Here is a 12,627-nt window from a genome sequence, read left to right on the forward strand (position 1 = left end):
TTCCTGTTCTGCATATAACTAGGAGATAAGCCATGCTCTTTTAATTTGGATTCAATTAATCGTCCTAGATTATGCATTTCCAACAATATCTTGAAGAATTTTCAATATTCATGTGAAGAGTCGAGAAGATGAGTAAACTAGACTAATCTGTTGCAGGCCAATTAATCTGGTGATTAAATTGTATCAGCATATGAGAATTGGGTCAAAAAATTTAAATCCAAATTTAATTCCACTTCTATATAGTTTGGTCAAATTATGTATTATTTTGTCACATTAACTCTCGTTTTGATACTGATTATACCAAGCCCATGTTTCGCAGGCAATGGTTTGGCCTAGCCAAGATGGGATAGGTACATGATAATAGATGGAGAATAGCCCCTCCTAGTCTCATAAAAAACTATTTATAAGAAAAATTAATTAATTTTCTAAGAAGTTACTATCAACGACATGTTAGTTTCTTAAATTTGAGAAGGTTCAAGATGGGCGAAGGAAAATCTAGTTTTAGGTTAGTTCGGGTTCATATTAGGTTTCATATACCTTGACTGTATTTGAAATTGGTTAGATTTTTCGATCCAAACCTAATGTAGATGGCTTTGGCTTGTATTAGATCAAGTTATTTTCAAGTTAATCTCAGTTGATAACTGGTCAAAATATCCATCCGTAGTCTTGTCATAAAGCATGTTTAAAAACAGACAAATTTGTTTGCTCATAGAAGACCATACAATTGTATATATGTAAGGGTGTAAATAGGTCGGGTCGGACCGTCTTATAAGTGACTTTGATCCAATCCAGTTCCTTATATGGATCCTAATGTTGGACCCAGATGCAACCTAATAAAAGATTAGGTTGGGTCAGGTCGGGTTTACAGCTACAATTTTTGACCCAACGGGTCATTCGGGTCTGGTCGGATCCATGTTTAATCCGGTCCCAACCCAAAAAATTCAAGTCCGAGTCAGGTCCATGTATAAAACTACATTACAGAAGTATGACACGACTTAGATGCTAGGGTAGAATTTATCTATGTCTTAGTGCTCCTTCTTATTAGTTTCTTTGAGCTCTGACAGAAAAAACAAAATGGACAGAACACCTTTGCTTAAATAAAAAAGAAGAATATATATGTCGTTGCAAGCTTATATTTAGATGCACTTCAACACAATTGCATGTGTATAAGATATATTATCAGCCTCCTGAACTTAAACTACAGAGAAAAATTTGATATACATGCATATATGAGCATATGATGTCGACCTTGTTATGCTGCAATAAGCTTAACAACACTAGTACCTGCCATGTTTAGTGCACTCGAAATATCAAACTTACATGTTGCTTCCTGAACAAGTTCTGATGTCTATCTTGCAAACTAGCAACCACAACCAAATCTGCTTGACTCTTAGTCACACCATTCCTGTTTATAATCAATTGAGAGCCCCTAGTGTGAAAGCATTTAGCTGCAAAAGACACTGTCGCTGGATTTATTCTTCAAACTAGTGACAAGGATCATGCCTTTGTGGTAAATAGAGTTCTCTAGCTTCACCAAGAAGTTCAACATCGCTGTGCTGTGCTTTCCTTGAGATGCTAACTTTTTCAGTGTAATTTCATAGAAGTTGATTTCTCAATCTTTGATTTATGACTTGCACGGCGAAGTTTCGCATAAGATTCACTTGCAACTGCCTGGTGATTAATTCAGCTGTAGATTTGGTAGGTTCTGCATAGATTCTTCACCCTTGCAGCCTGCGGGTCCAAATGGTTTATCGGGTTTGGGTCGGTTGAGTCGTATGGTTGAAACTCAAAATTGTATAAATTTCAAACGGATCGAGCTGGATCGGATCAGCATTCAGAAAATCCAGATCCGGCTTCGAAAATGGATAGGTCCAATTTTGGAATCTAGCCCGACCCCACGAGTTCTTTAAAACGGGTCAAATCGAGTCTAACCGGGTCGGGTCATATATCAACCCGGCCTCACACACGTGCGGGGCCCTGCCTTGTCAGTTTCATATTGTTAGGTAGGTTTTTCAAGTATTAATTTTATCCACTACTCTATCTTCTCATGACGCTATCGACAGTTTGGCAAGAAAATTTGCATCACAAACTTCTCCATCTATCCTCTATGAGATCCAAATGCTTTAGTCTTTTACCTAACGAATTAACGACAAGCGATGAGTTGTCGGATGAGGACGGGTTTGGGAGAATCCTATTCGTGGTGATTTGATTGCTTTGGTTCAAATAAAAAAAAGAGAGGCAAAATCAAATAAAAAAATGCTGCAACCATCACGATAAAAGAAAAAATAATATAATAACATCGTATTAAAATCCAAGTTGGAAACTTTTACAAGAATTCAAAACTTGTTTCTTCTTTTTTTTGGTGTTATTGATAAATCTACAGCCCAATTGTATTAAATATTAAATACAACCAGCATAGAGTATGGCGAAGAAAAGTCGACAAACAAGTATTAGTATAGCGAACAATATATGTAATGCTGCCCAGTCGATCTAGATGTATACATGTATGTATGTATACATGTACAGTCAGCAAGTCATCCTCAATCCAAACTCTACAAGCTTGTAGCTGACACCAATCCAATAATTCATTACTTGTCATTAATATGTCTCTTAATTGCCAATGAATTTTTTGCGCCCATTTCTTCTAGAGTGATGGAGTTACAAATGCCACAAGAAAAAAATACAGAGATTTTTGTGGATAACAAATCTTAGATTGTAGAATTTTAGCTTTGGAACATTGATCATATCCAATAAAGATATGTTTTTTATTTTTATCATCAAGCTTGAACCTCTCTTAACCGAATACATGAACATAGCCAATGCTTCAAAAAAATTTAAATGGGAAACTGATGTAGGTGCAGGAGTCCGAGTCATCCTAGATATGCGTCGTATTTGGATCATCGCTTGGGTGTGCCCGAAACATAATGGATCCAATATTTTCAATACTTAGTTACATTGACTTCTTAATTTGGGTTTGTAATTTGCTGATTTGAGTTTCAAATCAGCTTTGGGTCCAACCAATTTCAGCTATTATCCACCAAAAATCTAGCAACTTTTCCACCCCGACTGCGTCAGAAACACTTGACTTTCTTCCACTTCATACTTTTTGGAGAATTTTGTCCCATAAATTTTTTTATTGGACACCAATTGGATAAGTGACACAAATATAAATATTACAACAAATATAGATGTTATGTGACAAAATAAACCATTATTTTGTTTCTTTCAAGAACTTAAGGGTGGCCCACCTTCCCAAGTTGCAATTGGAATTAATAATCTGCCTCTCTTCAGGATCATGGTTTGAATGTGTCAAAAGTCTTGTCAATGCAAATATGAGAGTTAGCTAACAACAGTGCCAACAATAATTGTATCTAGGAGGAAAGATAGGCTTTGGAGGAATCCTTATCTTAGTGAGTTGATTTCTTAGGCTCATGGGTCCTGCCTAGATGGTGTTGTTCCTATGAAATGACACCACCATTCTTAATTAGAGCTTGCATGTCTTCCCAAAAGAACAAAAAAATCTCTCCCCATATCACAGTCATTGGAGTTAAAAAGACAAAACAAGAAGAAATCATCTTGGCTCAACAACAAAATCCAAGTTGGTGAGGTCCAACCAACACACCATGTAGGCCTCCCTTCAGCTTCCTTCCACTTGACCAATAGACATAAAAACAAAAGCCAACTGCATGCCTTATCAGCTAGCCTAACCCAGGCATTATCACCACCACAAGTACACTTAATTGGTGACCTCCAACGGCACGTCTCCTCATATCGCCTTGACTCGTGACTACCAAGTTCCTAACCACAAGTCCTTATATTATATCAATCAGCTGCTTCCATTGATTCCTATTCCAAGCTTAGCCACTGCCATTGCTACCACCATGGCCTCCACCGACCCGAAACCTGAACTCAGCAAGATGACTACTGAGTCGAGGCCTGTCAGGCCGACGACGCCGATCAACTTCCTCCAAGCTGACCTAGCCCTTAGGTTCTTATTGTTCTCTACGACGCTGGTATCTCTTGTTCTCATGGTCACAAGCAAGCAAACTAAGCTTGTGAATGTTCCACTCTATCCAATTCCTGTGATCATGCATGCAAAATTTAACTACTCACCTGCCCTCATGTGAGTGTCGAAAAGATGCATTCGAGCTTCTTTTGGTCTTCTCTAATTAAGTTGGTGGTGAAATATTTCTAAGAAAAATTGGTTTTGAGAATTGTTCTAATTGAAGCTTTAGGAGTGTGAATTGGAGATTTTGGACAATAATTTGGGTTAATGATGGTTGCAGATATTTTGTCGCGGCGATTTCTTTGGCTTTATTGCATAGTGTGCTGACAGGGCTTGTATCTGCCCTTTCGATCTATAAACCAGCACCAGCAACTAAGTTGTTGTTAGTTTTAGCCTTCTTGGATTCGGTATCTCTCTCTCTCTCTCTCTCTTCCTAGTTAAATATTTATGAATAGCATCTGATGCTTGCATAAACTTCATTTCATGAGTTTATTTTCGAATTTATGATAAATTATCTTGGATTTTGTATATTTCTCCTGGCATGGGTGCGATATAAATCTAAACATGGTCCGATCTATCGCCACCTTGACCCAAAAGGTCAAGAAGTAGTTGGTTTAACTTTGAGCTTTTAGCCCCACCTAGTAGGTTCCTAGGTTAATTGGGTTAAACTCATTTAAGTCAGGCCAGAGTCCTGAGCAAGAGTTCAAGGTATTCCTTGCTTGATTGGAAGCATATACAGATTCCTAGGTTAGCTTTTTCTCACAAGAAGAGGAGGTTCTAGGGCCAATCTTGGTGTATTTCTACTATATTTTGTTCTAAAAACAATTAATTCGACCTTTTTACTGCAATTGAAGTATGAAAGAAAGGTCACAGTGACTGCTGCATAGGAGTTCCGAGCCATAATTTTGCCTGAAATCATTTGGTGGTGGCTTAACCCAAAGGCTCACCAACTCCACCCAAAACGAGCTTTTTTCATGCTAGTTTTGGACACGGGTTGTATATTTCGTGTGAAATAAGGATTCACCTTCTCTTGCATGAATCTACCGTTGGATTGCATAATGACTGCTTCGAGATCTGTGCAGACTGATGAAAGGATGCGGTCGTAGTGCTTTGAGATCTGTATGGGACTTGATCCAACGGTCAAGGTCGCAAAAGAATGATCAATAATTCTTTCATGCAGAACACACAACCCGAACCTGTCTTTACCTTGGAGAAGAGAGGACTATATTTTTCTGGGCTTTTGAGGCCTTTGAGACTGGCATAGAAAAAGTCTTTAGGTTAGCAAAGCACTGACTATGCCACCATGATGAAGTGAACCAGAGGGACATATACCTAGGGTCCCAACTTTTACTAAAGATTCTACACAGATTAATTATTTGTATTCAACTAGAATCTAGAGATGCAACCACAATCAAATGTTAAAGCATGTAAAACTCCAGCTTCTATATACTACTAGAGAGACAAGATTAGTTCTTGTACTAGTGGCCACCCACTCAATGACACAATTATTTTTGTTGCCATGTCAAGTGGGAGAGATTGGTGCAATTTATATGGCTTGGGGCATTGCTTGGGGGGTTGGTTAAACCAGGAGCTATCAAACCAGAACCCACAGGCTTCAGTGGTTTTTAAATAAAAAAAGTCTCCTCTTCTCTCCCTCCCTCCTTCCTTCCCTCTCTTCCCATCTCCTATTGTGCAGTCTATTATATAAAGTTGAGTGATAGAAAGAAAACTAGATATGTTTTTATGCATTAAAAAGGTGAGAGAAAAGATACAAGAAATTAAGTCCCTTAGCTTCTGTCATTCCATATTTTATCTCCTCTGCCCATACATGCTTCTAGCTTATTCATTTCCAAATTGCAGAAAAATGGTATATGGCTAGCATATTATTTTCTTACCTTGATATATTTTTATAAATAATTATGTTTAAAATTTTGTTCGATGTAGTTAATCCTGGGGGTGGTCGCTTCAGCTACCGGAGCAGTGGCCTCTATTGCATACATTGGATTGAAGGGAAACTCTCATATTGATTGGCATAAAGTATGTAATATCTATGATAAATTTTGCCGATATGTTGGAAGCTCAGTTATTATCTCTCTGGTGGCCTCAATTATCCTAGTATTACTTGTAATGATTTCTACATACTCCCTTTACCATCGAAGCAAATAGCTTCATTGAAATTAGTTCTAATTATTGATCTCTAATGGGATAGTTATGTGTTCAAACAGAAAATGTACCTTTAAATATACTTATATGTATATTGTAGTGAATGAGCATTTGAAGTCAAGAAATTAAAAATAATATGGTATTTCTTACCTATAGTCACATGTGTCTTTTTTCTGTCATTCCATTAGGGCAATGTTTATGTATGCGAGAATTCATGAAGTATACATCTGCATAAGATATCTTATCTTCTTTTTAATATCGATACATAGATTTCATTTTAAGTTAGCAGAAACCTCTTCTTGACAAAAGGAAAAATAATTAATTTCTAATTTCACCAATCAAGAAAAATGAGTAATTTCAAAATTTGTCCATTGCATGCATTGCTTTCTAAATTGATTTTTCAGAATTTTTTTTTGTTGGGGAATATGGTTTGCATTATTATTAATGTTCAAATGTGAATAAGTAAACAACATTAACTCTAGCCACTACATGGAAAATCATGGGAAGTGTAATTCTAACTTAATATGTCTAAGGAATCTAGAAAAGAATCCCCATTGCTTAGTAATTTGATAGCATATGGTGCATCATGTCATTCTTAGACATGATTCTGTTATTCTATTCTAGAAAGAATAAAATAGTGATATAAGTATCTTCAGACTAAATTTAATTGTGATAATTGGTTATTTGCCATATCTGCAGCAGTTTGGCACAAAATTGCTAATGCTTGGATTTGATATAACTTATTTGACTGCTACTCGGTTCATTATACTTTTATACTATATTTTTGTCTCCCTAATATTGAGCAAGTACATAAATAAAACATATTTATTATCATTATATGCATGATGGATATCTGACATATATCAGAGTTGATATATACAAAATATGAAAGCAATAGGTTTTTATATGTTCTTTATATGCCTTTATGGCTTCTTCCTTCTTTTTTTTTTCTTTTTTTTTTTTTTGCTAATGCGGGTGGATCATACTCGACGGGTACGGATACACCCAATAAAGTCAAAAAATAGGATACCTCGGAGTGTCAAAGGCAGCTCCCTATCTCCAGTCCATAAGATGCCTTCGGAATGACTAGCTACATACGCAGCCACCCTATCCGCTGCACCATTGGCTTCACGGTAAATATGCTTGGCCTGAAAAGCCCATCTATCCCTCACCATAGCCCAAATGTCCCGGAGCAAGGGATGGTTGCTACCGTCACCCCTATGGCTTCTTCCTTCCCCTTACCTATTGCACTCCCTGCCCCACTTCCTCTAATATTTTCCTCTAATATTCTCCATCTGCACTCTCACCAAAACACATAATAGAGAAAGAAGAAAAAAAAACAAACAAACCACCATGCATGCCTTGGCTCGACTCTTTGTGAAAAAGCTTTCGCTCATCTTCCCTCATGAGCCCTTTTTGATAGTATCACATTGGTCCACAATTGGATTCCTTGCTCTCTTCTTGATTGAGAGGCAGGTGCACCCATATCTTATGCTTCAAATACATGTGGGCTGTGACAACAAACTTCTCATCCAGTTGGATTGCTACAACCATATAATAGCACAACCAAAATTAAAATTTTAGACATAGTTGAACTTTTGCAAAGCTTGGTCGATATCATCATCATCATGCCCCCTCAAGCGAATTGGGAGGATGGACATGTGCATGAGTTAAATTTGAGTGGAAGATGATATCCGCTACTTGATCAATGGTAGAGAGGAAGTGAACATTGAATTCCTTATGGGCCACGCTCTCATAGAGAAGTAGAAGTCAATCTCAATGTGTTTGGTTCATTCATGGAAGAAAGCATTTGCGCTAATACACAACAATACTAGTAAGTAAGGTCGAGAAACATGGAGCTCTTGGAGAAGATACTAAAGCTAACAAAGTTTAGCTTTAGTATGAGCACGAGCATGATATTGAACTTTTGTACTACATCGAGCTACTACTATTTAATTGCTTTTTAGTACTCCAAAATATGAGATTAGGCTTAAGATGTATGCATAATCATTTGTGGAGCATCCATCGTCAAGACAACGGTCGATCGACATCTTGGAAGTAGAGCTGATCATGAGCTGGGTTTGGGCACAGAAAATGTCAAATTAAGGAGATTAGATGGAAATGGGTCAAAAGGGTAGGAGTAGCAATGAGAGCATGTCCAATAATTGTGGCAACGAAGAATGGTCACAATTAGGTCACGGTAGTGCCAAGAAAATAGAAATGGGCTTGTGGTGAGCTCGAGTTGGGCCATGAAAAAGTGTGCTCATCATGAAGGGTTTCATAAGGTGTTTTTCCTTTAAGACCCGAATCAGAAGCTGGTTTATGAGATACACAGCTGCATTGAAGCCTACAAGCCAAACAAGGTTGAAGCTTGAAGCATGATAAAAGAGAGAAAGTCTCATATTTCAATTGCATGCCCTATTTTTCTCTCATCAATACCATTTTTTCTGGGTATCGCTTTTTTTTAAAAAAAATCTGCAATATTATTTTTAAACATACTTAAAAAATAAATTATTGAGTATTAGAGTTTAGCTTGTTTTCAATAGGATCATAGGGTTTTTACGATATATTGGAAAATAATAAGTGTCCTATATTCTTCATAAATTGCAAGTATTAGTTTGCAGTTCACCTTTATTTTTCCTATCAATAATTCAGAATATTCTTTGAAGGCGTGATTAATTGATACAAAATAGAAATGCTAGCCAAGAGTACATATCAATACTAGGTTCGGTTCTGATTCCAAATAAGAATGTACAAAATCGATATGGGCAGAATCTCGATCACAGATTCAATCAGATTTGTACTTAGGTATCCTAAAAATTATACATCATTAAATAAAATATATATGATATAAAACTCCTAAAAGTTTATGTATTAAATACCATCGTTACTCTATAATCACAAGATAAATGAAATTATCTATATTTTAAAGAACTTTTATGAAAGAATTATATATAAGTATAGCAATATGTTGAAGCTATCGATATTTCTAATATTTTAAACAGAATAGTTTTGAAGATATCATAAAGAATAAAACAAAGTTACTCATTTTTTTATATTCAATCAAAAAGAAAATGATTTAATATTTATAAAAATAATTATTAAAATATAAAATGCCATAATATACTCCAAATAAGTATATTATATAATGCGAATAAGTTTTTAATAGAGCTTATAATAAATCCTAACTTTAATAAAATATATAACTTGTTGTCATGGTGGCTGGATGGTTCTTAGCCAATTAAAGGATTATTAGTTTGATTCCCCCTATGAGTGGTGTATAAAATAGCCCTTCTAGGTGCCATTGGATTAGGAGTGATTTCCTGGCTCAAGATTGCTGCATGAATGTCTTCTTTAAGGATGAGCCAAAGTTCTCTGGAAGTGGAGAAACCAAGAGCTTGGTGAGCAGGTAATTGAAAGAGAGTTGCATTGATGCAACTCACTACAAAGCATTCTCACTGAGGATTAAGGATGGTTTTGTGGTCTTTTTGGCGACTGTTCGATGTGGAGCAATGAGAGATCGATCGATGTATCCGATGAGATCGGTGCCGATGAGGATCCAAGTTAATTACACACTCATGTCCGCTAATCGCATGCATTGCACATACCAGATAATACTAGCATTTGGCAACATGTGAGAACATGGTTTGGTTTAAGTCCAAGTTAAGATCCACTTCGAGATTGAATTAGAGAAATCCAGTTTTGAAATCACAGCCATTCGTGAAACAGGTGATCATTTGTGATTTATCGGCATGTGTCGCACACGGGTAGCACATTGGAAGATGCTCGTAGAGCTCACCCACTTATGGGCTATTTTGTGGTTCATGGATGACTATGTTTGCAAGATCTGGTTCAACGCCAAACTAGAGAAGTTCCAAACTCAAGTTCATTGGCAAGTGAAAGTTTTGGGTCCAAGTTCGAACTTAAGACCTCTACTCTGATACCATATTAAAATCACCAATTGTCCCAAAAACTTAAACTAATAGAATGAGATAAATTTATTTATATATTTTATATTTTATATTTTCTTACATGATAAATGAGATACTACTAATTGAAATTAAATCTTGTAAAAGAAAAAAAATAAAATGATGAATTGAAAATAAGAGTCTGAGAAAAACATATTTTTGATAGGAATGTTGCCTCCAAGATAAAGATGTCTCTTGAAAAAGAAGTCATAAAATCTTGCATGCATTTCGTGTGTCTGGTGCTACTTCGCTTTTCATTGATTTGATGGTAGCTGTTTTTGAATAGAACCAATGGGCAGGTGCATTGTATATGATCACGAGAGTAAAAGTACTTCAACGGGGACCATAATCTGGAGCTCAGAAGGTAAGCATCAAGATATGAGTTTACTATATTTTATATAGGTTTTTTTTGCATGAATATCCTCGTAAATATCGAATTTTACATGAATATCCTTCCAAAATTAATATTTGCATACATATCCTCGTAAAACACATGTTTTTCCATTCTATCCTTTTTTTTTTACATTTTTGTTTTTGCATATATACCCATGCTATCTAATAACGTTAAAAAATTAACGGTTTCAAATTAAAATAACTAAAATACCCTTAATGGGTAGGCATGCAAATAGATCGTGATTCCGATAGCAGGAGAAAAAAACAGGGACACTAGCATAATTTTAAAATTTTATTTTATTTTTAATTAATATAAATATGATTTTTCTTAACACCATTAGAACAACCGTCATATTACGGGCATTTGTATAATAACAGAGATTTATGAGGGTATACATGCAAATATCAATTTTGGAAGGGTCTTCATGCAAAATCCGATATTTAGAAGGGTATCCATCCAAAAAAACCCTTTTATATAATATAAATATATGCATACATACTTATATATATATACACACACACACCCAAAGATGGACTATGTTTTTTTTCCTCGAGAAACAAACGAGAGTATCGACTCTTCTTAATTCCAAAATCAATAACAAAGAACCATATTGTTGATTACGATCTATATTAGAAAACATGTCTAGAAACCAAAACTTATATACTCCAATGATTTCTAATATACATGTCATGTGCATTCCTAGTTACATTATATGTATGCCATTGAGTTACATTAGTTTGACCTAACTTTCTCGGAGTGCCACGAAGCTATATATATATAGATATGCCATTGAGTTACATTAGTTTGATCTAACTTTTCTCGGAGTGCCACGAAGCTGGCCCTTTATTTTTCCTCAAAAGGATATACGATCATAGTTTGATGCAATCTTTTCCTTTGGAAAAGCAGGCCAGCTTAACGGGCAGTATATGGTTCTTTCTGCTTGGTTGCAGCAATAGGACGTAAGGCTGCCTTCTTTTTTGTTTGGTTACAAGTCAGGCCACTTTCATTATAGGCACGTAGCACGCTTCATGGCCACCCGTTTCACTTCTCTCATCCTATATATCTCCGTCGCCATCCACAGAAGCTTAGGAACAGTCAAATGTTTATCATATGTACCATAAAGGAATTTATGATCATTTAAAGAGAGTTTCTATAGGAGTTAAAACATCATACGAATTTAACATAAGCAACATGTTGGCCCCTCCTAAGTTGTGACCACCTCATTATCTAAAATCTGAGAGCATCGTGCATGCACATATTTTAAATTGCCATATCCCATAACTCTCTCTCTCTCTCTCTCTCTCTCTCTCTCTCTCTCTCTCACTCACCTATGAATGATTCAGCTGTGTAAAGTTAGAACCTCGTAGAAGAATTTTCCATACATTATATGTGAACTATAGTCCCTACATTTTCTGAGTTTCTTTTCTTTTTCGATACACACATTTTTTAAGGTTTTTTAATAAGAAGATAGATCGCACAAATCTAGTAGGAATATTTTTTAAAAATTAAAAAATAAAACATGATGGAAAGGAGGAAGGATCACATCGTAGCAGCCCAATCAGCTGCACGTGAGTGACAAGGAAAAGCTTTTTTTTATATAGTTTGAAATCCTAATTTTTCATCGTCAGGACCGGCCCAACTCGTAAGCGACTGAGGCGGTCGCCTAAGGACTCGGCCCAAAAAAGGCCCACTGCACGAAATACATTAAAGACAAAATGAAAAAGAAAAGGCTTCTGTGAGTTTGCCTTAGGCCGGCCTACTGCAGAAAAGGTTTAAAAGATAAAATAGCTTTAGGCCCCTAAATACATTTGGCCGCTCCAGTAGACTGCTCACAATTTACCAAAATTGTGAAGGAAGGGAAAGGGACTGGTCACCAACTGATTCCCGCTGAAACCGGCTTCTGTGGTCCTCTGCGAAGCCAAAGTGCAGTACTCCTTCCCACGCCGCCGGGCCCTCTCCCCTGCCGACCATCCCAGGGAAGGGCCATTACAACATAATAATGGCTATTATAACTGCATCTTAGTCTTAGCAGCTACTATTTAATTTTTAACCATTGTATGATAAATTGCTAGCTTTAAAATTAATATCTTAACAAA

At 36.2% G+C, this 12,627-nt stretch overlaps 1 protein-coding gene across 1 annotated transcript; it reads left to right on the plus strand.

Moving 5' to 3' along the window:
- Positions 1–3,770: 3,770 nt before the first annotated feature.
- Positions 3,771–6,324, plus strand: LOC103713989 (CASP-like protein 1D1). The gene is made up of 3 exons (XM_008801069.6): positions 3,771–4,123; positions 4,287–4,413; positions 5,951–6,324. Exons 1-3 carry the CDS (start codon positions 3,882–3,884, stop codon positions 6,170–6,172), a joined length of 591 nt encoding a protein of 196 aa, XP_008799291.3. The 5' UTR covers positions 3,771–3,881; the 3' UTR covers positions 6,173–6,324.
- Positions 6,325–12,627: the final 6,303 nt, after the last annotated feature.

This window comes from Phoenix dactylifera, chromosome 2 (assembly GCF_051530095.1).
Source record: "Phoenix dactylifera cultivar Ajwa chromosome 2, Ajwa_hap1_PhDact_Kaust_v1.1, whole genome shotgun sequence".
Lineage (NCBI taxonomy): Eukaryota > Viridiplantae > Streptophyta > Magnoliopsida > Arecales > Arecaceae > Phoenix > Phoenix dactylifera.

Coding starts and splice junctions, on each gene's coding strand:
- LOC103713989 (XM_008801069.6), top strand. CDS start 3,882: ATGGCCTCCACCGACCCGAAACCTGAACTCAGCAAGATGACTACTGAG. Junction 4,124..4,286: donor AACTACTCACCTGCCCTCAT/GTGAGTGTCGAA, acceptor TGATGGTTGCAG/ATATTTTGTCGCGGCGATTT. Junction 4,414..5,950: donor TTTTAGCCTTCTTGGATTCG/GTATCTCTCTCT, acceptor TGTTCGATGTAG/TTAATCCTGGGGGTGGTCGC.